The 25,453-nt window shown below is 46.3% G+C and overlaps 1 protein-coding gene and 2 long non-coding RNA genes across 5 annotated transcripts in view; 2 read left to right on the top strand and 1 right to left on the bottom strand.

Annotated features, from left to right (window-relative positions):
* LOC104139315 (uncharacterized) overlaps positions 1 to 14,515 on the top strand; it is a 30,280-nt gene extending 15,765 nt beyond the window's left edge. Inside the window, exons 3-6 of one of the 2 annotated variants that reach the window (XR_693070.2) lie at positions 5,933 to 6,017; positions 9,727 to 9,868; positions 11,164 to 11,240; positions 14,379 to 14,515. This is a non-coding gene — a long non-coding RNA (uncharacterized lncRNA). Of the gene's footprint in view, positions 1 to 5,929; positions 6,018 to 9,726; positions 9,869 to 11,163; positions 11,241 to 14,378 lie in introns of both variants that reach the window. The other variant, XR_693069.2, reaches the window with a different exon arrangement.
* Positions 631 to 24,235, bottom strand: FADS2 (fatty acid desaturase 2). 2 transcript variants are annotated; one of them, XM_009667408.2, is made up of 13 exons: positions 23,723 to 24,232; positions 17,600 to 17,710; positions 16,031 to 16,228; positions 15,520 to 15,621; positions 14,491 to 14,616; positions 12,652 to 12,712; positions 12,053 to 12,129; positions 11,725 to 11,822; positions 9,426 to 9,522; positions 8,156 to 8,235; positions 6,984 to 7,109; positions 5,281 to 5,354; positions 631 to 1,056 (listed from the first exon to the last, which is right to left on the bottom strand). In XM_009667408.2, exons 1-12 carry the CDS (start codon positions 23,927 to 23,929, stop codon positions 5,303 to 5,305), a joined length of 1,335 nt encoding a protein of 444 aa, XP_009665703.1. In that variant the 5' UTR covers positions 23,930 to 24,232; the 3' UTR covers positions 631 to 1,056; positions 5,281 to 5,302. The 2 variants fall into 2 exon arrangements, with proteins under 2 accessions (XP_009665703.1, XP_068800533.1); XM_068944432.1 differs by having other exon boundaries at positions 631 to 5,354; positions 23,723 to 24,235.
* On the top strand, positions 14,549 to 23,716 carry LOC104139313 (uncharacterized). Its single transcript, XR_011141252.1, has 4 exons — positions 14,549 to 14,672; positions 20,481 to 21,368; positions 22,565 to 22,738; positions 23,153 to 23,716. It is a non-coding gene; the product is annotated as an uncharacterized lncRNA (long non-coding RNA).
* Positions 24,236 to 25,453: the final 1,218 nt, after the last annotated feature.

The following is a 25,453-nucleotide window of genomic DNA, read 5'->3' as shown; positions in this document are numbered from 1 at the left end:
CAGGCCCTTTTCTTTTTGTATTTTATTTCTCCCAAGGAAGAACGTACTTTCTTTGGTGCTTGGGTAAGCAGTAGCATTGCTCCTTGCTTTTGCAAAGGCTGACAAAGAAACGTGTCTATTGTCAAGACCATAAAAATCATTCTACTGTTTTAATCCTGTCAAGAGGAAGGAGGGCTTTCCACAATCATTGGCAAGCTGCTCCTCTATAAAAATCTTGTGGCTAGGGAAAAACAAGGGAAGCCATAATAAGTAGCTCCTTTTTTCCAGAGCAGCTAGTGTTGGCACCTCTGCTGTTCTTAGAGTTCTTAGTCTGGTCTGGGATCTGATTTCGAATTGATGTGATAAACAAGAACAGCCATTACAAGACTAAAGCTGAAACTTGGCCTGGAATCAGCCTTTATGCCAAATCCTACCCTGACCCTTTAAGAATTCTGAATTTGAACGTCTGTTCTTGACCTCAGTGCCAAACCCGGATGGTGACGTTCATGTCCTAGAAATGTCCTAACTAGTTTCGTCGGCTTCTCCATACTAATCTTCAGTGGTTTTGTATTGCTGAAGGTATGCCAAGAGAAAACTTTATTTTGAGCATAGCAGTGGCTCTGGATGTGACTGAATAAACCACATGACACGTTTTTATGATCAACAAACAGTTATGATTTTATTGAGCAATAGAATACACTAGAAAAAATAGTTCCTTCTGAGTTACTGAAACTTTTTTTTTTTTTAAGAATGAAATAGTTAGGAGCTGTCCTATGTGGAATGTGGTTTTAATGTCTTAACAACTAGAAAACATCTTAAGTGTTAGGGCTCTGTTAGGATGGGTTTCTTAGAAAAGCATCTGCTGGAAGAGGCTATGACTAGGACCGGACAGCTTGTTGCAGGAAAGGATGCTTTTGTTCTAATGAAGACTTAAGATTCGGTCAGCCTGATCCTAGAAGAGAATGAGTTCTCCACTCTCCCCTGCAGCCAGGAGCAATGGTATCTGGACATGTGAAGCTCTGCTGGTGCTCTGAGCCTCCCAAGCTCTATTTCTGGAAGGAGCTGGGATCTTTGACTCTGCAAATGCACACGAACAAGAAAAATCTCAGTGCGAGGTGTCTCACTCTCCTTGGGCGTCCCCCTGAAAAGAGGGGGTGAGATCTCTTGCTGGTTCACTAAGCTGGCACAGACCCATGGTGCTGAACAATTTTTGCTGGCTGAAGATCTAGGCTAACTCTGTTTAGCCAGGGTGTGGGAAAAGCACATGCTTCGCAGGGGACTGAAACATGCTATTGTAAGGCACCGTGTGTGTTACACCTGTCCTGGCCCTGCTCCAAGAGCAGGAATCAGTGCAAGATCCAGCTTGGCAATGAGACATCTGACATCACCTGCATCTGCTGTAGCCAGCCTTTGCTGTTTGCCCTGAGCCGGTGCTCTGTCCTTTCTTGCCTTGTGCACCTGCACAAAACCAGTGTCTAGTCTAAGCTGTTGGCCAGCTAGATCCTAGTGGTGATGGGAGAACATGAGGCAGCTGGTTGCAAGTTGCTTTTTTCTTGTCTGCATGCCCCCATAATGTTGTTTTTCTCCCGTGCTGTCATGCTCTCCTCCCCAGCCTGTTCCCTTCACGTATTTTCCCCAGCTCCGTACTCCTCCTTCCAAAACACATGCCCAACTCTCTCCTGCCCAGACGCTTTTGTTGCCTTCCTTGCACTTGCTTGAATTAAAGCCTTTCTCTGCCGCTCATCTCTGAACATGCTAGTCCTCTAACTTCTACCAGGAGCTCTGCTAAGGAGTGATGGGAGAGAAGCAAAGTCAGCCCTTTCCTGTCTGTTGTTTCCTTATCCAGCACGTTTTAGAGATTTCTTTTCTTTTCTTTTCTTTTTTTTTTTTTTTGTATTTGTCTTGTTACGGGGGGCTGGGGGAAGACCTTTATCAAGACAGAAAGCATAAGAGATTTCACCTTCTCCTTTTTCAGAGGAGAACTAATTAGTTGTGAGAAAGCTGGGTCAAAACTGTGCTTAAATTTCTATGTTTATACCCTTTGGATGGCTAATTGGAGCCTGCAAAGGGCTGCTCCTCTGGAATTGCTGCATTTTGTCCAGGTTGGGGCCAAAGCCCAGCGAGGCCAAATGAAGTTTGCATCCATCTACAGCTTAAGTTTGCAGTTTTACTGAAACTTCTAGAGCATCTAGAAGTTATCAGGTATCAGAAGTTATCAGCATCTAGAAGTTATCAGCATCTAGAAGATAAATCAGGTTTTAGTGTGATGGTGTTTAGGATTATAGCACGGCCGGTTTCTCTAGACTTCTAGGGCTCTTTGTCAGGGATCCATTTGACTTGTTCCAGTTAATGCACAGAGAACTCTTATATCAAGGTGCATCTCAAACAATTTAAACTGAGTGATGGCAGGCTTGGTTTTTAGCGAGGAAGGGAACTACATGAGCAAGGCTACCAGAGAGGCTTCATCTGACGGAGTAACCAGCACCTTACATTTTCACGAGACAAACTTTCCGGGCACGTGAGTACAATGAATAAGAAAAGTACACTGCCAGTTACAAAGGGTTGGTGACCTGCTCTTCTTTGCAGAAAGGATGTTTTCATCTTGCAATAGCAAGAACAACACATGACACTCGGAAATCACTTCTGGCTATAACATTGCACAGTTTTGGGTTTTTTTTTTTATTTCTGGATTTTTCGCAACTGAACATTTTTCATCAAAAAGGATTTTTCGAGGGTCTGAAAGAAGCAGGTAGCTGGTGTGGGAGCGTGAGGGAGAGCTAATATCAGGCTCTCTTCTGCCCCCCTTTCTTCTCTTTGATATCTTGCGCTAAAGTCGTTGGGGGGAAGAAAATGCCTATTAGGCGAAGAGCTTTCCTTTCCTTCTGCGCGTTGTGCCAGCGTGGTTGCTCTGCTGGAACGTTTCAAAGTCTTTCAGCCATCACGAGTTGTAGCTGCTATCTCCCAGGCATGGCCAGGCCAGGCTGTTGGGCTGGAAGTACTTTGTTCTTTTAGTGAAAACCAGTCCTTCCAGTAGACTGGTCAGTGGCAAGCAGGAAGCCAAGCTGCTGAAGGAGGGTCACTTTACCTAGGCTGAGCTACCAGACTTCTGCAGTTTCTCTAAGTGTTAAAAGGCAAACGGTTTCCCAAGAAGAAAGGTATGAGAGGAAAACAAGGGGACAGATCTAATGAGGAAGAGGCACCTGTGTTCAGAAAACATTCGCTCTGGAAACAAGAACTGGAGGAGCAAAAAAATACGAACTGTCAGAAAAATAAGCTGAATGTTTAGAAGGTAACATTGCTGATGCTACAGTGTTTTTGTGGTTATCCCAGGCTGGTGCAGTAACAGTGAGATACATTCAGGGAGTCAGGAGGAGATGGAGATATTAAGGCAGTCTTAAGAGCGTTAGCCACAATTCCAAGCTAACCTGTTACTACCTGTCTGAGAAGTTACAGCATCCAGAAGGATGTTCTAATTTGTGCTATAAGAAATCAACTGTAAACGCTGATCAAAGTCTGGATGAGCTTCAGACACCCCGCGACAATAATGTCTCGCCCTACCCATTCATGGTGGTATTTCGGTTTTGTTACCTTAGAGGTATGCAAGAACACCACAAGAAGCCCTTTACAAACCTTAAGTATCAGTAGCTAGGTTAAGTTGCAATCCTGCCTATGAGTTTCCAGTCTGCAGACACGGTCATCTCATTTTATTTCCCAAAACTGAGGGCTAGGAGTATGTTTTCTGAAGTTTCCTGGAGTTAGGGACTATTGTGGGAACCCTACTCCTTTATCAAAAACTAAAGAATATGTTTGTCTCTTTTCCGCTGTGTTGCATTTTAAATTAAAGCCCACTCCTTATCTGGAGTGGGCTTTGGATTAGCTACCCTGTTAAAGAAACAGCTGGGAACTGCTCAACTGCACCTTTGGATAAGCGATTAGATTGGCCAGACGGCTTTCAGTCACTAGGTATTGGACAGAAAATAGGGTTTTAGACAAACTGGAAGAGGTTTCTACAGAAGGCTTCACCTTGCCAGCCCAGCCTGGTCACTCCTGTTCTCAGCTGCCTCCGTGAAGGGCCCGGGGGCTGGGTTGAATGGGTGGGCAGCTCCTACTTTTGCAGGAAGAACTTATTTGGTGCTTATTCCCAAGACCTTTACAGGGCCTTGCTCCTGGCCTCTGACACGCAGAAACAATCTTGATTTCTGCCAGGCACGTGCAAACAGGCAGAACTGCGTGTTTTTGCAGCCTGTTGCCCGACTGCTGTCCGCGGGTAAAAAGGCCATTTGTAGATACGCTGGAGCATTGCAGTGAATCGCTGGGCAATGAGTAAGGCTTGCCCTATGTGACCTGTGTGGGTCTTGTGTGCAAGTTTCTGATGATCATAGTGCTGTTAGTGGGCCTCGTAATAGACCCGCTGCTCATTAGGAAAATAAAATAGTCCCTCTCCCCAAAGGAGAGGCCTTGGTGCTTCAGCCCAGAGCAGTTCTGCAGACCCCTGGAAATAGCAGCTGGCCACAAAAATACAGCTGTGGGTGCAGTCCCATATTAAAACCCTCACTGAGCAGCACTGGGACGTTAGTGGTGCAGGATCAGTATCGCAGCCTTTACTAAAGCGATGCTACGGTTAGAGAGAGAAAGATGGCAGGAAAAACAGACTTCCACCAAAGCCACAGCAGGGTGGTGGGCACCGATACAGCCACGCGATGCAGCACCTGCCGATGCCCGTGGAGCGCGATTCCTGAAGGCCGGGTGCCAGGGCTCACAGCCCACCTGAGTTTCCTGTTGTGATGGTGATCGGGGCCTGTTTCATTTTTCCTTAATGAAGAAATGAAACTGTCCTAAGCGCTCTTGCACAAAGATGAGAAAGAGAAAAGAGGTGTAAAGGGACTTGGGTGTCCTCGGGTTGTGAATACCGGCCAGGTGCAGAGGTTTTCTGAAGCCTGACAAATGACATGTGTCTGTGAATCAAGGGCTTGCATATTTCAGGTAGAGCTAGAATTTTTTTTGGGGGGGGGAAGGGAAGTGGAGGGTGGATTTTGTGCCTCTTTTTAAACGCTCCTCCTCTCTGTCCTCTTCCTCCCTTCCATCTGTTTTGTGCAATAAAGGTGTTGCATTTCATCCACTGAAGCCTATGCCAAACACGTTTTAAATCTATCTGGATTAAATGGGTTGTCTAAGCCCATCCCAGTAACAGTTCACAAGACAGGAAACTCCCCTCAAACTGTGCACATGGATACAGACTGAAATCTGATAGTAAAAGATGCGTATGTGGTCACCCCCCACCCATCCCTCCCTGTCACTCACATCTCCCCATTAAGATTCAAGTTCACTTATGGAGGTAAGCATCCAGCCAGAGATCTCCAGATTTCTTTAGAGACCTGTGGAAAGAAAATGGAGAGAAACGTGGTTGGCTTGTGAATCTTGCCTCTGTCCTTCCCTTCCTACGAAGGAAGAGCCTGTTACTGAATGTGAGTATGAATCCTTAGGACACCAAGTGCCTTTCCCCAGTGTTAGACAGATATAACAAGAGCAGGTACCTCTTTTCCTCTTTAGGCCCCCAAGGTGACGAGCTTCAGACTCTGAGCAAGATTTTCAGCTGATGCCCCTTGTATCCCCTGCAGTCCTAAGGGCCTCGTGGTGACCTGCCTTTCCTCCCCTTGAATAAGCAGTGGTGTCATTGAGCAGAACAGCAGGGCTGCACCCACGGAGGAGTTTCCCCACTTTCCCCTGGAAATTTTCATGCAGGAATTTTCCTGTCTGCACCAGCTGTGCAGGGGTGTGACAGAGCCAAACTCTTTTGGGCCCCAAAGTCCTCTTGACAAAGAGGGTGCTGGAGGGGCTGTGTTTGGTCTGGGCGCCCTGTTAATTGGGGCAGGAGGAGGGGATGGCAGGGATTGCTCTCTTGAGGCTGTCCTAGTGTCCAAACTCTCATTTTGCACCATTTATTCCATAGCAGGTCATCCTGACTGTGCTGGAGCAAGCTCCAATTGAAGCTATCTGTTTTTGGCTCTCTGAATGCATGAAGGTTTTCATAGCGTGCGGTAAGTCCTCCCCCTGCCTTTTGTGTATGAACTATCTGGAAAAGTAGCTTGATATGGTTTACAGGAGGTGATCCCACTCTCAGGTGGGCAGGTAATTGCTGGGTTGAGCTGGGTTTTGAGAATTTGTATAATGACATGGTGACTGTAGCGCAGGACACGAAGCATGAGCTCCCTGGGTCTTAGTATTGTGTGCAATGTCCACGAGTTTTCAGCCCTTCTGTGTCTAGGTGGGGCCAGTCTGGTTTCATTTGCCCATGCTTATGTCAGCGGCTATCCCTTGAGTGCAGAATACTTTCTCTGTTTCCTGTCATGAAAGGCAGCCTTCCTTGGAGTAATTGAGGCAGAACCATTAATACGGAATCTGCTAGAGAAGGATTATTAAGTCTAGTACTCGGCCATGCCTACAGAGTATAGCTGTTTGCTGCTGGGATGGCTCAAACAGGTGACAGCGTAGGCTGTGATCTAACCCATCCCTTCTATTCATCTGAGTTTGCAAGCTGCAGGTGTGCTGCCAGCTCCCTAAGGCATTGATGTCAAGCTCTCAGAAGAGCATTTAGAAAAAGGTATTATGAAAAGGTCCCTATCGGGAAGTTTAGAAGCGATCTCGTTGCTGAATTCGCCCCAGGTTCTTGGATAGAAGGGCTCTGTGCTGCAGAAGCTGCTCTGGCAGATAGTTATGCCCTTTCTTCCCCCGTGAGGTAATGAGGCAGCTTCCCATATGTTGTCAACTGCTGTTGCTCCACTAAGCCAGTGGAGCTGTGTCATTTCTGCGGAGTCAACATTTCTGCAGGTGCTCCTTGGACTGTGATATGAAGGTTATTACCCTAGCTGACATGAGATTACAAAATACTGACATGATATTTCTCAGGGGGGTCTACAGTGTCCCAAATTCTATTTTTTCCATATAGATAGGATGTTCCTGTAAAAATGAATTGTAGGGAGCAGAGGGTATTAAAAGGCCCTTACCCAATGATGTCAATGAATGCTTTTCCAAGAGACTTCTCTTCATATTGGACTCCGTACTTGGCACATAACGACTTCACCAAAGGTTTAACCTTCCAGAAATTGTGGCGTGGCATCGTTGGAAACAAGCTTGAGTGGAGAAAGAGAAAACAAGCCTGAGAACTCTAGAGCTGAACCCTGAGGGCTGGGCATCTCTTTCTACCTTCTCATGGTGGCTAATTATTACCGTCTCCTCCCTAAGCCATCCGAGCAGACAGAAGAAAGAAGCTGAGAGAGAAATCTATGCTTCACAGTCCTCTCTTTCAAGGAGGCTTGTGAAAACTGAATGTGCTGATTCTGCTGCCACGCTGTCATGCCTCAAAACAAAGCCAGGTGCAGAAAGACAGGGAAAGGCAGCTTTAGGAAAGAGAGGACGCTACAAGTGGCACACAAGGGAAGCAGGAGCAAGGAAATGGCCTCAGTCTACTGAGAGAGCAGCCCATTTCCTTTGGGCAGTAACTAATGTCTCTTGCCAAATAGACCTGTCAGTGACCCCCTTTCATGTTTTTTTGGCAGCTCATGGAGCAGAGAAGCAGATAGAGAATTTGGGATCACCTTACCCTGTGCTGTTCAATGGGAATTTTAACTTCTCTCTGAGCTAAATTCCAAAGCAAGCAATTGAACCATAAACGCCATCTCTTTCACACGGTATATTGCCACTGGTAACTGTCCATATGGCTCTGGTTTCCAATCTCTTTCCTGGAAACCTCTTTGCTAGCAGTGTACGCTGTCCCACATGGCTGCCCCAAGACGATACAACAGTGAAAGTGCTTTTTGTCAGGGAGGGGAAATTTCTGAAGTGGACGCTAGGGTTCAAGTAGTTAGCGTAGGAGTGCAGGAACGCGAGTCCGTGGCCCTTGTAACTGGTAGATTCTTACCTAGCTAAAACCTGGTATTAAAATTGAGAGCGAGGGCTGAAGTATTTTGTAGCAAGAGGCAAAATACGCCATGCTTTGTGGTAGAAGGAGAAGATGCCCCAGATTAGTTTGGGACTTTCTTTCCTTCTTGATATTCAGTAGCGCGCCAAAGACTCTCTCCCGTCCTGCACACGTGTGCCTTTAGGAGTCTTTCCCTTGCCTCAAGTCCAGTGTTGTGGCAAGCCGGTAGCGGCCAGATGATTCTGGGCCCATACTCACTGGTGCTCGATTTGGAAATTCAGGTGCCCGGTGAACCAGTCGTTGAAAAAGGACTGCTCAATATTGCAAGTAGCCAGCAGCTGTGAAGGCGAGAAAGCAGCTGTGAACATTAGGGAACGCTCACCCTAAAATCAGCACAAAGCTCCTCTTGCCTGTGTCAGGGGCTGGGGAATGACATGTGTCTTACTGCACCACTGAGCCGCCGGAGCGTGGAAGGCTGCCGTGCTGAGACAGCTGGTTGCAGCAAGGGGTGCTTTAAGCCCCTGGGGATTTGTTGCGTTGCTAGTGCTTCCGGAGGTTTCAACGGTGGTAAAGGGGACGATATAAAGAGGCAGTTTATGGGCATTTGGTGGCTAGTCACACATCAGTCCAAGTATAGACACACACATCTCAGGCTGTCCAGGTGAAAAACAGCGGGTTAACAACAGGACCAAGATGGGGAAGGGGGAGGGGAAAAAGTGCATAAGCAAATGCCTGCGTTAAACATCTGAACGCTCCCATGACTTTGGTGAGCCTATTCATGTGTTTAGCGTCAAACGAACGCCAAGGTACTTTAGTGAAGCATGGCACAAAGGAGAGAAATTAGCTGTCAGATTTGAAAGCTCGTGTTCAAGGCCCCATTAATAACTACAGTTACTAATTAGAGCCATTAACACAGGAGGTGATTTTTTCTCTCAGCTCAGTTTTACCAAATTCATATGGCCTGTGTCAAAGTTGCTCTCCTTATCCTCTAGGTCTGAATGGGACCTGGAACACTATGAATAAGAAGTATCCTTTGAGAAGATTTTGAAAGCAGCTGGCTTTCATTTCAGACCTTATTCCCAAAATGCGAACTTTAGAAATATACTGAGCTCTCTTTTCAACTGGGATTGATGTGTTTTCAGCATAAGGAAAGCACACGGATTTACGCTAGCCAAAGTTAGCACATTGAGTCGCATTGAGGGTCTTTTATTTCTTCGTATGTTTATAGCAACATACACCACACAAGGAAGTCAAACCACGCTGCTTGAACCTGACACTGCCTCAAATCTGAAGGAACAAAATACAATCTTTTGGTTGTCGTATTCGTCACAGAAGTTTGGACTTCCATGTCCTGAATCAGCGTTACTTGCTCTAGGGGAAACATGCTGATGGCAGAGACAGTAGACTGACTTTGTGTAGTATCGTGGGAGATGGCTAGGGACAGTGATAATGCAACCATTCTTTGAATAAATTTCTGATCCGTTTGGAGGTGAGTAGAGTCAGAGGTACTCTTTTCCCTCCTAGTTACCTGAGAACTGAGCCAATCTCTGTGCTTCTCGCTATCGATTTCCATTGGAATGTGATTCATCTGGGTGACCCACACAAACCAGTGACTCTCCAGAAACCTTCAAAACCAGAAAAAAAGCATGACAATTTATGTTGCAGACCAAGATATGAGGTCAAGAGAGCGGGGTTTACAAGGAGCAGCAGGAGGCCTCGCGTATGAGGGAAGTATTTCTCCAAGATATGGAAGCAAACAAGTCTCTTTCCATGGAAAGCGAGAGAATCATTTCTGCAATTAATTTCTCTTCCTCTCTTTGTACCTTTAGGACTAATGCAACTATGGTTCCCTACAACCAGAATGTCCTACTGCGCTAACCCTCGACTTGATTTCTCTTCCTCAGAATTGGATTGATCTTTCATGCTACTTCCCCTTCCTGTAAACAAAGATGATCCAGTCACTTGAGAAAAGTAAGTCCTGATTTAGAAATGCTCAGTAGAACCGGTTTTCTCTTTCCTTGCTGGATATACGTTCTTTTCAAAATCCACCTGCCCATTGGTGTTAGCTTTCTGGTTATTAAGTTCAGCAGACTGGGGCTCCCAATTTTTTTGCCTCTTTTTTTTCCCCCCCACTCTCTTTTCCCTCTTTCCCTCCTCCTCCTGACCTCATTTTTTTTACATTTCCTTTACCATAATTCTCAACTCTGCACTGGGCTGCATATCGCTTCAGAGTGGCTCATTTACTTCTTGTGCTATATGACTGCGTTTTCAGCACCTGTACAATAGTCTATAAAAACCCACCTTCTTCTCCTTGCCCAAAGTGTTTTCTCTATGTTGGGGATGAGTTGCAAGTTGGCAAGACAGATGTCCAGAAGCTGTCCTTGTTATAGTTTTTGGGCTTGTTCTCTGAAAGAGCAGATGATCTGAATCTCTGCTTTCACCAACAGTAATTTCACACAACCACAGAAGGGAGTGAGCTAAGTGAAGAAGGATTTTGGAATTGTTTTGAAGTCCAGGTGTAGTTTTGATGGGTGTTTGTTTTGCTTGGTATTTTAATCTATCTGCGAGAGGATGAATGAGTCCTGTTATCTGGAGCACCAGCTGATTAGAGCAATCTCATCTTTTTAGTGATTATTCACGCCTGGGGTCAAAACAAAATGGAAATGCTTTTATCTGACTTTACATCCTTGGTATTTTGATTAAAACTAGTGACTTTCCATAAGCAACGTGCTTTCTCTGAGCAGTGGGAGGGCTGCTCACAATGTTGCATTGCTTTATAAAGCTCCTGGGGCTCCTTCCTTACTGCCTGAATTATAAGGAAACTACTGTTAATAGGGAAATGTCTCCTGATGAATCATGAGAAACTGGAAACAATTTTACAAGAGGAAAGCATTGCTTCTTGCATTTGTAGCTTAATCAGAATATGATAGTGGTAGAAATAACAGGTTGGTTGTTATAAGTTTTTCAGTTTGTTTTCAGACCAAAGAGATTGGCTAGGCACTTACACATATCAATGTCTTTTGAAACTCCTTTCTTTTTTTTCCTTAGAAACAAAGTCTTTTGCAATTGTGAAAAATTAAATCATGACCAGAGATATTAAATTGTGTGGAGGGGAAAGTTCTGATTTTATGAAAGTTTTTGCACATCTGTCGCTGTTTATTTTTCCTCAAAAAATGAAATATTTTAGAAAGTGGTTTTCATTGTGATAAAATGTTTTCCTAAAACTAATGCTGACCGTGGGACTAATTGCAGCCCTTTGCTTTTAGCTAGAAGAGTAGAAGCTACTACACGCAGGAGAGAAATACAAATTCAGTGCTGCTCTCTGGAATACTGTAACCATCCTGTGAGTAAGCTTCCTATTCATGCCATGCCCTATTCATTCAGCAGCTCATGCTTGTAGTTCATGTTTTTAGGTCTCTCACTGAACTCTCCGTGCAGCAGTCAAACAGCATAATAATAAGCATAATAATACTGTTTCAGCACTGGGAGCAGCACACTGTGAGGCCTAGTAATCACAAAGGGCTATAAGACCAGTCAAAATCTAGATACGTTAAGAAGCATTTCTCCATAGATTTAAGGAGGGGCAAAAGGTAGCTTTGGAGGACTCAAACTGGAGGGCACCAGAACTAGCTCTACTGAGAGAAGATAAAATCGGGCGATGACAGGAGGAAAGCGGAGCAGTGAAAATACTCAGGGTAACACAAAACAGGGAAGATGCCTGAAGAGGACCTAAAGAAGGAAGGCCCATGGGACATAGTATAGCTGAGACTCTGTTAGTCTGATGTTGGAGGGTGGGGAGAACAGAAGGGAGGCCCTTCATCTCCTACCTGACAAAAGTGAGGAGAAACAGGGATCCCAGAACGCCATAGAATGGGATGTACATGATGAAGTAGCGCATGTAGTAACTGGCAGCCCAGGCCAGGTCCTAGGGGAAGAGAGAAGACATTAGGCATTGCTTTGCCCTATCTCACTTAACATGATCTTACTGGTAATGTTAGGAATGCTGGATAATTAGTACAGCAAAGCATGCCCTGTGCATCCTCCCTCTGGCATCTGTCCTTGCCCTGGAGAGATGATGAGCCTCTCTCCTTGCTCAAGTGTAATTCCTTAGGAGTCAGCCGGGCCCCACGAGAACAGGGAGGACATTTCACTCACCGCCCAGAACCTGCGCTTGATCATGGTCGAGATGATTTGGATTTGGAAATACACAGGGATGAGCAGAGGTGGGAAGACTGCAAAGCAAACGGAAATGTTTCAGCCATCTAAGGAAGTGCAAAGGTGAATGACATGAGAGCAAGCCAGTGATTTAGGAACTGGTGCCAGGCAAAGCCTGCCTGACATTGGTCGGAGAAGTGAGGTTCTGGTGATAGGGGAACCCCAAGGTGGCGGTTACCGTGCTGTGAGGAAAGGAGGCTCTGCTTCGTGCCCGTTCATCTTTAGTTATCAAAGAGCATTGACTGGCAACATGCAGTGCTTCTATGGAGCCACTCACACACTGAGATTAGTTGCCAGTCTCAGCTGCTTGCCTTGCTTTACCTGGCTGTGCTGGCAACGTTAAGGATGCTTGGATATACTGAACTGACTGTGGGACATGTACAAGTAAACCATTAAGGGGACTGTGAGCCTTAGGAATGGAAGGATGAGTTGAGATGCAAGGAATTGCTCTGCTAACACAGGAGGAGGGGCTGGAAAGTGAAGAGCCTTCAACTCCCCTTACCAAAGGGAAAAATGAAGAGGGCAGTGCGGATACTCACTGAGGAAGAAGTACTCATGCTGATGATTGTAAGGCAGGTACTTCAGCTTTTTCTTGCCGTACTGCAGGACACAGATGAGAAAGTTCAGTCTTGGATTATGACACCCGCATGTAAGAGGATATTCTCTGCAATACTTCTGTATTTATTAACTCTTTTTAGCTGGAATGGGGAGTTTTGACCTAATTCCCACACCAATAAAGATAAAAAGTATTTGGTATGGTTAAATATCAACAAGTATTAACCTGTACAAAGTTATCTAACCCTACTTTTGCCTCCAGCATTACATTTCCAGTTTTGTGAGAGTGTTTCGAAACATATTGGCTGATCCTGGGCAGAGATTAGGGCCGTTCCGCACTGCAAACAGTTTATATCCATACATTTTATATCCTGACTTCCCAATTGTGCTAGGTATAAATTCCTATTTAAAGTGTTCTGGCTTGATATACAGATCTTTCTTTTTTTTTGTCACTTGACAGCCTGATAGCATTTTTATGCGTTTCTCTACCTTCTGCCATGCCTGCAGCTGAGATAAGAGTTGCTGTTATCTCTATCGTTACCTTTACAAATGTAGGGCATAAAGATGTCGGACCCTTGGTAAGTCATTACACAGGATGCTGTGGCAGAGCAAAGCACTGGACCTTAATTAGTCTTCTAAGCAACTGTCCTGACCGCTGATTCATTGTGACTTAAGCAGTCATCAGTGCCGTGAACTCCTGCCATCGGCCAGGTCTTGTAAAGCTATACCAAGAGTGGGAAAGCTAGGGTGGTCTTTTGCTATTAGTTGTTGCCATAAATGTCTGCATTCTGAGTTTTTCCTCCAGTGGTGGAACCGCAATCTACTTTTAAACCCAGTTATAAGGCACAGGATTTTCAAATGGGACACACCCACACATTTAAGAGCATGATATTGATTTACATCTTCTGGATAGTGGCTTTTTAAACCACAGGAGAAGGCTTTCGTTTTAGTCATATACAACAGACCTTTCTGTCTCTTAAATTCTGCATCTACAAGACATTCGGTGTATGTGTCCAGATATCAGGCTGCTCCAACATGTTTCTAGAGTTACTTTCTTCATAGTATAAAAGCTAACTGAGAACACATGAGCTTTTGCATTTTGTATTTCCCTGTATTGTGCTTCCAGCTGACTTTTTTTTTTTTTTTCCTGGAAACTAAAATCCTTGTTCCATTGTACAAAGACCAAGAACGGTACATTATTTCCTCCGTGCAGGTTTTTATACAGTCAACAGTAAATATTTTGGCTCTGGAAGGACAGATTGAATCAAAACACCTTAACATAGCCTGCTACTCAGTGTGCAACAAGTTGATGCGTAGTTACTGTAAGGAAATTGTTCCAGGAGGGTGGGTGCTGTAATCTACTGTAGCTCCACTGACTTAGTTGGTCAAGACGTGGCCCTCAGTCCTTGAATTATCCCTGGAGTGAGGTAGGGGTAAAATCATTCACGGCTAGCCTATACCAGCAAAAAGTTTCTCTGCATTTTACCCTTCCAACTCAGCTTTGTTGGCTTGTGCCCTCAGAAATGCAGCCAAGGAACTAATTTCTGTTATTGTGGTCAACGTAGGAAATGGATAAGGAATTATACAGTCAATCTGGCTCTTGAACCCAAGGTTTGGGAAGATATGAGGGCTGAACTCCTGTCAGACAATATAGATGCAAGCCCTGGATGAGGCATGTCTTTTTTTTTTTTTTTTTTTTTTTTCCCTGCAGCATTTCTAGCAATGCGTATGTCTATCAACACTAGCCAATCCTACTTTTGCAGAAGCATTCTCTGAAGCCCTCCAGGACAACGTTATTCTACTTTACACCTACTGTGCCTTACCTCAACGGGCTGTGAATCTCCGAGGACAAAAATATGTAGCATGTTCACATCTGGGTCCTTCTTGAATACGTTGGGCTTGGCATGGTGTTGGAAGTGACGGTGGTTCCACCAGTTTGCAGAGGCACCCTGGGCAGATGCAAGAACAAGGAGTTAATCCACGGAGAAGCACAGCTTCTCTACTGGTAAGATTACCCATTCACTCACATAAACTAAAACAGTGCAACTTTGATTATGCCCAAGCTGTTACTTACTTTTAAAATAGCCATAAGCAGTAAGTGGTTAAACTGTCAGTTGCTATGAGACTGCTGGTATGGGCCCACTAGTAACCAGTAATGCCAGGCTATTTTGCCCTGGCTCAGGATCTTTCAAATTGTCAGAACAGGCGAGAAAGTTGAACCCTAGTGTGTTATGTGTCGCTGTTGAAGTTGTTATTTCTGGCTAAATGGTAGGCTTATTTCCTCTTGCTACCTTACTAATTATTGCTATGGATCTCCATCTACTGTCTTTGTCTAGGAAGAGCCAGGCAAGACAAACTGGGCTTGTGAGAATGGCCAGAGATGTGTCCCGTTCCCTAGAAGTTCTTTCTGCAGGTGGATGCTGAAAAGCCTGGACTGCAGTGGACTTTGCCCAGGATAGAAGTTCTGAGGATCTCTAGAATGGACAGGATATAGCTGTATGGGGCATTTAAACATTACTAACCCTTAGAGTGAGGGAGGTGGAGGGCCTGGGAGAAATATGATAGGATGTTAAAATAAGAGTTTCATGCAATTTAAGGAGCAATATCCTCAGCCATGATAAACTGGTGCAGTTCCACTGAAGCTTGTGGAATTATTGTGATCTGCAGCAGCTTTGGCCGGGCTCTCTCATTTCTTCTGCACAACAGCCCCACGTGGATCTGGCCGCTAATTTCTCCTCCCTGCATTGGCTCACTGTGGAACTGCTTAGAGCTGCACTCTCCTGCTTTGACAACTGTCAAAGTTAGTGGATGCAGCTGTTTCTACAGTGCCCTGGGTCCATAACGACCTTTACCTTCAGGTGCCCAATCACAAACTTGTGGACTATGTGGTTCCACCCAGACTTCTTAAAGACGGAAAGGTGTCCAAAGTCATGTTGCAGCCAGCCTGCCTGGGTCTGGGAGGAAGGAAAAGAAAGTAGTTAGCAAGCTGGTTGACCTCAGAGTTAAGCACAAAAGGAAATAAAGATGGAAGGCAAGTTGTGTGTGTGTGTGTGTGAGAGAGAGAGACAGACACATGGAGAAACAGAGACAGAGAATCACTGGAAGGGTTAAGGGGAAGACCTCTGTTTCAGTTGTGGAGGGGGATATGTGGAAGGAAAGGCTCAAGAGGTATGAAGGCTCAAGATGTGTGAGGAGTATTCAGCAGTGGGAAGGGGTGGCCAGACAGCACAGTGGGGGCAGGTGTATTGTGAATGTTTTTCCCAGTCGCATTGGTGATTAATCTGACATGAAAAGTTCAGCATGCACCAGCCTCCTTCAGGGTGATTTGGGTAGCCAGTATGCTCTGTGCCTACTACTTCTCACCTGGGAAGTTGCAAGGATGCAGGCAAGGATGAGAGTTGTGATCCAGCCGGTACCCAAGTATGAAATCATTAACCAAGCCAAAGCTTCCATTGCAATGATATGGGCCAAGTAAAGGGAGAAGAACCAAGGGCTTGCTTTGAATAAATTCATATCCTCGGCTGCCTTCCTCAGGGTTCGGAAGTCCTCCACCAGCTGGGACTGCAAAATGGATGTACGAGACACAGCATGAGACTTATAATAGGTCTGAATGTGTTTTAGGAAGCCTAAGCTTCCATACTAAGGACTCGGGCTGTTTCTTGCAGTGGCTGGCTGCCGCCCAAGTAAGTAAGGACCTGTCTTCATACTCGTACTTTATTCAGGTTCTTCATCCCCCTTCCCTATGAATAAGCTCAGGCCTCGCTGATCTGAGCCCATATCCTGACCTTTTGCACCCTGAGCTAGGAGGGTAACTCAAGCCTGCTGCTCTGAACCAGCAGCGCTACCTTGCTGTGTTGAGAGCTGCTTCAGCATCAGCTGATCACTCTAGTCTCAGTGAGCTTTACAAGTATTAAGGAGACAGCTGGAGAAAGAGAGAATTCAATCCCATTACTTAGGCATAATTTCTAAGCTCTGGTGATGAACTCACAATATCAGGGTAGCTATGGTCTATTTAATACGCGGGTCAGCTAGCGTGCAATTGTTCAGGAAGGGCATTCCAGGGTTAGAGCCGGTTACCGTCATCGCTCCTATTGTGAGTGATACAGATACATCATAATCCTAGGCAGCCAAGAATAACAGGATGAGATTGGGTTTCGTGGTAGGAGTTAGCTGTGCTGCGCCTAGTGCCTGAATAATGAATGAATGGGTCGTCTGCGAGGGATACAGAGCCGGCCTTGTGGATGGGGAGTTCTGCTGGGTTGCTGCTCCCTAAGCCACTGAAATGAGACATCTGTTTCACTGCAGCCAGTCTGAGTCTTGAAGCAGTAGTTCCCTGGGGGTGTTCTGCCAAAGGGAAGTTGTGGAGTAAACAGTGGAAGAGATTTGTCTTGTTGAGGCAGCGAGCGACTTCACTTTGGAAGTCTTCTCAGCCTTCTTTTCCCCCTCGCCCCCTCCTTCCCCCATAACACGCAAGCAATGACGTGTGTTTCACAGCTTGGTCCCAAAAGAAGGAATAGCCGGAGGGACGCCAGCCACAAGAGCTGGCACACGTTTCCCAGTGCATGCTCCTCAGTCCGTGTTTCCCTTCAGGATGGGATCGTTCCAGTCTGGGCATCTGGAGTGGGCTGCTAGAAAGTGGACATGATTACCGCAGACAGAGCTGATGGTGGCTCTGGGAAAGGAAAGGCTTGTACTGCCAGTCTGATGTGTCACCTCCCTCCTACGCACATTTTAATCTCTACTGGGATGTGCACGTCACTGCATAGAGGCGTTCAGTCACTGAGCACTTTTCTCCCTCTCTGGAGCTGCCCGTGAGGAAGAGGGCTTTTATAGTCTGTCTAGTGGTTTTTCACATAGGGACCTGAAGGACGTCCTGAGAGCAAAAAAGTTGTCGTAGCTATTATAAATCCCAGCTCAGAAACAAATACTCACGTTCTTGTCTCGGTCCTGGCTGGGTTCCCCTGGAGCGAGCTCTCCAATAAGTAATGGCTTGAGAAACTTTCGCACCAAGGTGGGATTGATATGAAAGGCTTGGAATGCATCCTGGAGAAGAAACATGAGGAACTGGGTGAAACTCAGGACTGACTGTTGCTTCCTACCCTTTGCATCATTCCTGTCTATCTCCAGCACCGTCCTTCTCTGCAGCAGTCCCCTGTGTTATTCTGAATGAGTGGTGCCGGACTCTTGATTCCCATCTCTTTGATCGCCGTTTGATTGATACGGTATTAGTAAAGGCTGCTGAATTTGCTTACCTAGCAGGAAGCGAATGGTGAGATTTGGGCTACTCTCTAGACAAGGCACCTCAAGAAATGTCCTAAGCAACTAAATGCCTAAGTCCTGTTAATTCCCCTGGAAGGTAAGGCAGATAGGAGTTTGTGCAAATCCCCATTAGGCTATAAATACCCTTTGAAAGCCTGCTGCCAAGAGGCAATTCAAGAGAGCAGGTTGATTTTTCTTTTTTCTATTATGTGTGGCTTGGTGTTCACCCAGTGCAGGCTAGGAAGGGAGGAAGGAATGGACAGTTTGCCTAGTAGGTATTCACCGTAGGTCTTGGTCTTGCTGAAGGACCTGCTCTGTATAGATAACAAGTGTGTCTTGAATGTATTAATATTAGATATAGGTCCTTTTGGACTTCTTGTCATTTCTACCATGCTGTAGTGTACAGCTGCTTGTCCCTGTCACAGGCCCATTAGTCTCTTGTGAGACTGCTTGCATATTTGTTACTTGGTACATGCCTTGACTTGACTGTTGGATGTATTTTACTGTCATCTCTCAAACACCCGATAATGGACATAAGTAGTTTGTTAGGTTACAGCTGCAGAATCTAACTGGTGCCTCAGGAAAATTGTGACATGAATTCCACCTTGAGCATATGCTCTTGAGGCTGGGAAAGCCGGAAATCCTCCTGGAATAATATTTTTGTTCCATATGTTCAAGACTTTTAATAGTTTTTCCTGCATTGAAGCGTCCATGCCTTGTTTGTGGTGTGTTTTGATCCCAGGACCAATGAGTTTGCCACATCTCTATGTTTTAGTCCTCTTTAGTGTCTGGGGGGTTTTTCCTCTAATGCAAAGGGCTCTTTTTTTAACCTTACTCCTTCCCCTTTCTATAAGTTTGCATGTGTCTGTGTCCTACCTATGCCTGCAGGGAGCATGTATTTGACGCATCTGTTGCTAGTAGTGAAATCTTGCACACCTCTCCCTCCACATGGCATGGCTTGAATTTTGACCCCAAAGGTAGAAGTAGGAGAGAAAGTTGACCAGGGTCAGGACCCCGTACTCTGTCCTTGCCCTTTTCTTATGGTACAGAACTGGAATTAACTCTAGAAATTCACCTGGGAGAGCTGTAAAGATGTAGTCCCATGAAGCGCTGAGACTGCCCGCTGTATGGGTCCCCACAATAAACTATGTTTAAATGGCTAAATTCCTCCTTTGTGAGATGGCACTTGGCCTGAGAGCTCCAACTGTGAAGAAGGCTTATTTTCTTCTGCCCACTATGCTCCCCTTGCATCAAGCTCTAACCCTCTCTACTGAAAGCTTGATGCCTTCCACTCCTCACAGAGACAAAACAATGGATCTCATGAAGGCCAGAAGGCCAATGATTTTAAAAGTGGGATAGTTAGAGAAAGTTTGGTTTCCTAACTTTATCAGACATCTTGGCTAATGAGTCTCCTCTCGTCTTGTTGAAATCTCTATGTTATTCATTTTATGATTAAACAAAACTCAGGCACAGAAAAAAACAGAATCAAAACAGAAATCAGAAGTACCAAGTTGCAGCCTTTCTTCCTTTGTCCCATTGCCTAAAAATTGTTGGGGCTGACTCAAATCTTGCCTTTTGCTCTCCACAGGAAGAGCAGACTGGAAAGCTTAATTCCATTAAAAGGCTAGCCCTGGTGTTAAAAAAAAAAAAAACAAAAAAAAAAAACCAGCCAACAAGCTTGGTTCCAAAGTCCACCAAAATCAACAGAAACTTTCTTCTGCCACCAAGACTTTGGAAGGCGCTCCAAAATGATACTCTGACCGCAGAAGTTTTGCTGTGGGAGGTGTATGAGAAAGGAGAGAAAGGTGATCTCACTCATTTACATTGAGGTTAAAGAAATGATAAATGAGAAGTTAGAGATGGAGCATGGGGAGGGAGAGAGAAAAACTTGCTGCAGGTGCGGGAAAGAAAGAAAACACTACGGAATAATTTAGAGATTGTGAAAGCCATAAAATGCCAGGGGAAGGAGTACAGGGGAGGGAAAAAAAAGAAAGTCATTTCAATGCACAGGGGAGAAAAACCTGAATGCTAGAAACGAGACTGAGGTGCACCTCTTTTGTAGAGCACGGGATGTTCTAGTCACTCTCAGCTCAGTGGGAATGCTCTTCTTAAGGCTCACGCTGAAGTGTCCAAACCACCCCCTTTTGGGAGCAATTTCAGAGGCAAAGTGATACCTGCTACCACCGGGGAACGTCTGGGTCTGCTTGTCCAGCTCTAGTCATGAGGACTGCCTCGCTGGCAAAAACTTATCCTGCGTCAAGTGTTGAGTGAGACGAGTGCTTTCCGACTGCATTGGGTTTGCCGCTGGTATTACTTTACTGGTGCCAAAATGAAGGTACAACTCCAGGGCCAGCAGAGCTGTCACCACAGCGCTGTGCTGCGGACAGTTGGGAGTTTCCCATGTGAAGGGACCCTTGTCCTGAGCCATCAGTTTCCTTTTTTACCTTCAAGATCTGTCATTTGCTTTACCATAATTTCTGCATGCCTCACCTTCTCTGGTATTATCTTCACAGTCCTTCTGAGGTTAAAAAAGACTGTTCTCTCTCTTTTACAGAACACTAAAAGGTTGACTTGCCAAGAGGGCCAAGTAAGGCTGTAGCAGGACTGGTAACAGAGCAGCATAAGCCTTTCACTAAGTGCCTCCAGCTGTTGTAGTGTTCTGCCCTTGGTCCAAAGATGAGCCTTCACGAATGTTTCACTGAAATCTGGCTGGCTACCACCTGATCACAGTGATGGAGATCTCTCTTTATGAGTCATACGGTATTAACGGGGAGCAATTCAACTGCAGCTTCTGCCTGGCCACCTGGAAAGTATTTTTGTCTGCCTACAGCTTTCCTGCCAGCAGCCTATTTGTTGTCTAATCATGCTCATGCATACTCTGTCATGACTTTTCCAGGAAGAGATCATCTCCTCTATCTCTGGACTTAACAGCCTTGCTTGCTTCTGGGCTGGATGGAAAGCAGAGGCTGGAACTGATTGGAAATGCAATCACGTTAGAACACGGTTGTTGCTCACAACTGTGCTACTGATCTTCCAGTTCACTGCTGCCTCAAGCCCGTGTCATGAAGGAAATGCTGGCAGTAAGGAAGTGCATTACCTTCACTGGGAGTAGCTAAGAAGTAATACACATATACGTAACTGATCTAGATAGAGAAAGGGCCTTTTCAGTATAGTCTCGGAGCAGCAGAGAGAATGTCATCTCCTGAATACTCTTGCCATCAGTGGACAGAAAGCTATGGTGACAAAGGAATCGCTTTTTAATTAGGTACTTCTCATACATCTCCTTAACTAATAGGTCCTGAGTGCAAGCCACTGCCTGATATTTGGAATTATCCTCAGTGCTGTGTTGGAGGAGATGGAGAGAAAAAGGCAGAAGATATGCTCTGAGAAGTGCCATGTGGTGTTTACACCTGACCTCTCGACTTTGTGGTCTATTGGCCAGGTAAGCTGAGGTGCCTTATGGTCATGTGCAAGTGGGAATTACCGCAGCTTCTTTTGGTAAAGGCAGCTTTGCTTTGTTGAGGTATGAACTGTAGTTGAGCATTGAAGTGCTCAGTGCAATCAGAGGAAGGATGTTCTTTTACACCCTTGCACGTCTCTGAAAGACAGAGAGGCTGCAAGGTATTCTTGCATACTCTAAATCTTATCCATTTTCTGAAGGCAACCATGCATGATATGATGCCAGAACAAGTTGTCCCAGTCTGGCATGTTGCATCAATATGCTAAGGTATGGCCTGGAATCAATGCATGCTGAGTGCTGTTAGCACCTGAAGGGGAAAAGCATGCCTAAGCTAGCCTTGGCGTTCTTGACCTGACCAGCGTGAGCTGGGTGTGCGCGCATATGAGCTGACATGGGAGCTTCTCAGTTAGTTCTCTTGCAAACATCCTGAGATGAATTAGCAGAGGAGCTCATACATCACTGAGCAGTATATCTTTAGGAGTGGCCCAGCATGGAAGTGGAGTTCAGTGAGTCCATCAGTGCCAGCTTGTGGTTCTGGACAGAAATGGCTCTTTAGAGGATTGGTCCATACAAGTGGACAAGCTGCTGAGCTTCCTTTGGTGCATGTTTGCTGGACTGCAGGTCCTGACCGCATGTGGTGCTAATGACAGCCCAAGAAGGATGCGAGCCCTGTAAGAACTAGGAACGTAAAACACGTTGAACTAAATTTTTATCGCTGCCTTTTCCTCCCTCTAAGCTCTCCCAGTTGTGATATCTTGCAGCACAGAATGAATCCTGTCAGTTAGGCCTTGGCAGGGTTGAGATCAAGGCTTTCTCACCCTGAATGAAAGAGAGAGATTTTCTTTGGCAGTAAAATGTTATTCGCCATAGGGGAGCTGGAAAACAGATACCAATTTCCTTTTAGTGCTCAGGGTGGGATGGACAATTTCAGGGTGCTCTAAGACCATGCCTTCATTGAGCGTGCTCTGAATATAGTCATACTATATATGTACAGCGTACTCCATGGAGGTGGGAGGAGAGGCAAGGAGGATCAAGAGTAGTAGACTCACAGACCTGTGTTTCAGCCTCTCTTGCAAAGGTTGGAGGCGAATGCAAGACCAAATAACTTATTGATTCTAATCGAGGTATTGGAGTTAAACGCCTGGGGATAGGAGTGTTAACTCCTCTGGTTTCAACAGGCCTGCACTTCTGCAGCTGAAAGGAAAACCTGGCCCGTTTCCTTCTTTTAGATGGGAAAAGCCACTCATTCAGCGGTTTCTTTGGAAGGGGGCAGGAACACCAAAATCCGTCTCAGCACTTTCAGGAAAATAATGGAGAATAACTGCAGAGCTGGTGACCACAAGCAAATGCAGGTTGGTGGAAAGTAAAATGTTAGTAATTCTTGCTAATTAATTCTGCATGTGTGTGCACCCACCCAACCTCCTTCTTGCTTAAGGTGCTAAGAGCTATGGGAGACAAACGGTTAATGTTACAGCTTGGTCTCTCCTGCTGCTTACCTTGCACATATTCTGAAAAGCTCTTAGGCAGTTCAATTTTTATTAACCATGGGCTGGTGCCCTGGGGTGAGCGCATTCTCTCCGGATGCACTTCTGAAGAAGGTGGCTTTGGGGGAAACTGCAGACGAAAATCTCTGAGGCAATTTTCGAGTGTCCCCCCCCCCCCCCCCCCCCAGCTGTTGAAACGTGAGAGGTATCTGCAGCAAACCCACTCTGAACTGCAGGAGCAGCTGTGGCAGCAAGCAGTGACTGGTTCTCTTTTTTCCTTAGAAACCTGTAACAAAAATCTCAAGAGAATTCCCTCCTGGGAAAAAGCTAAAAAGATCCTTGTTTTAAAGCCTCAATCTCGCCCTCTTCACAGAAGCTGCTTTGAAACAGGCTCCTATTTAACCCTTTCTTGTGCTTGGCTGCTATTAACTCTGCATGGCAGAAGCTACCCACTGAAGAGGAGAAGACGTGGGACACTCGGGCCATGAAATCAGAACTCCAGGCCCAGCCTAAAAACAAGGGACAAAGGCAAACAGCAGGACTCGAGCAGAGCCCAGCAATCTCTACCGACCAATCTTCCAGATGCTGCAAACCGCCATGGATCAACGGAGCTGACTGCCAAGGATTTGCATCAGTCTGTACCAGCCTTTTTTGCTCCTTGGCGCTAAAGCAGCGAGAGGGATGAGCTGAATGTACAGCAGGTGTTAAGAGAGATGGGGAGAGAGAGGCAGACAGCGGGCTGTACAAAGACTGACTCACTTCTCAGGAACCACAAGGAAGGAAATGATCTGTCAGAGGCTGCTGCTGAGAGCTTGGAGGCAACCAGGTGTGTGTCTGTGCGTAGGTCCTTACCGTGGCATCTTCGCCGGCGCAGTGGCTGATCACTCGGTGGCCCCCCGGGTGCCTGTTTGCCCACTTGGTGATGTTGTAAACCTTGCGCTCTATCACCAGCCACTTGTCCGTCCTCAGGTTGTGCTTCTGGATCTCCTCCCAGGTGTAGAAGCGGAGCTGCGCCTCACGCTCCCCGGACTCCTCTCCTTTCTCACCCCCTTTCCCCATGGGGCCAGTGGCTCCTTTTGTCTTTTTGGCGGAACGGGGAGCCTGGCCCTGTGCCTCCTGGGGATGGGCCAGGAGGGGAAGAGCTTTTCTCGCCTGGGTTAACTCAGCTGATCCCCTGTTGCGTCCCTTCTCCTTCGCTCATGTCCTGCCTTCTCTTTGTCTCTTGCTGCCTGGCCCTTTGCAATCTTTCAGCTCCGCCGCCTGCTCGGAAGTGCCCCCTAGACTCGTTTTCCCTGCACTGACGGACTTTCTCCTCGCACATAGCCCTGTTTTGTGGGAAGCTCAGCCCCTTCCTCCTCCCCCCCGCCCCAAGCATTCTCCTCCGTTCAGTACCGGTGGGGTTCCCACAGCGATCAGCAGAGCTCCTGCACCAATCCCGGCCCTGCCGCCGCCGAGCTGGGCCCTGCCATTGGCCTTGCGCGATCTTTCGAAAGGAAAAGCCGGCTGCGGGCCAGGCCGGGGCCGCGAACCGGCGGAGCGCCGCTGCCGCCTCCGCTCCGCCGCCCCCGCGCCTCCCCCCGGCCGCGGCCGCTCCCGCTGCCCCGAGCGGCCGCGGCGGCGGCCGGGCACGCACCGCCGCTGCCCCTTCTTTCCCCCGCACCCCGCCTTCCCATCTGGATTTTGGCTCTGCTTTAAAAACAAAAAAAAAAAATCCGACTTTGTTTTTTTCCCCCCCCCTTCTTCTTTCAGAATCGCCAGCTTGCTTCTTGACTAGGCGTGGGCTTAGAAAGATTCCCATCTCCTGCCTCAAATTAGCCTTGTTTTGCTCTATTTTGCCTTCTCGAGTTAAGGACTCCATGGCTGTCCGACTTCTTTTTATTCTTTCCTCCATCACAAGAGCTGCTCATGCTCTTACTCAGCAGTCTCAGCTAGAGATGTCCTGCTTCAGGCAATGCTTTTATTAACAGGTGGGACAGTGCCATCTTTTCTTTGCCATGAGATGCCTCATAATAAAAAAAATCTGTCATTGGATTACACAAGGCGTAGCAGTTCTTGAAGTGCAAAAACAACGGAACCGCGTTTTCACTGTTGTCTTCCTCATGTCTGAGGATATGTGTGGCAGCTCTCCAGGACAAGGCAGTCATGACCCACAGCTCTCCTGCTGATACGCATATTTGCTTAGCGACTGCTTTGCATCAATTAACGGGGGGTTTATTATTACTTTCTGTAGTGGCGCTGGCTGTTTCCAAGCTGATTTTGTATACAAGCTGTTCAGATATGCTGGGGCACAGATTGCACCTCTGAAGTTATAGCACATAAGTGGTTTTCTGTTGCACGACCAAATCCTAGGATTGGAGCAGCACTGGCTTTCCGTAGCTCAGGCGTTCGCCTGTGTTGTATTTCAATAGCGCTGTGTTCTGAGATCGTCCTGCAAGGCAGGGGAAGGAACCCATATGGTTAACTGTCAACTGCTTTAATTCACAGCGATTATTTGCTCTCTAACCTCCTATCATATCCCACTGCTGCAGGAGGGAACTTGTACCTAGCGCATGAGGCCACCTCCTTCGGTGAACCCATGAAGCA

The sequence above is a fragment of the Struthio camelus genome, chromosome 5, assembly GCF_040807025.1.
Source record: "Struthio camelus isolate bStrCam1 chromosome 5, bStrCam1.hap1, whole genome shotgun sequence".
Lineage (NCBI taxonomy): Eukaryota > Metazoa > Chordata > Aves > Struthioniformes > Struthionidae > Struthio > Struthio camelus.
Note: the sequence above shows the minus strand (reverse complement) of the source record. Positions and strands in the feature narration are given on the sequence as shown.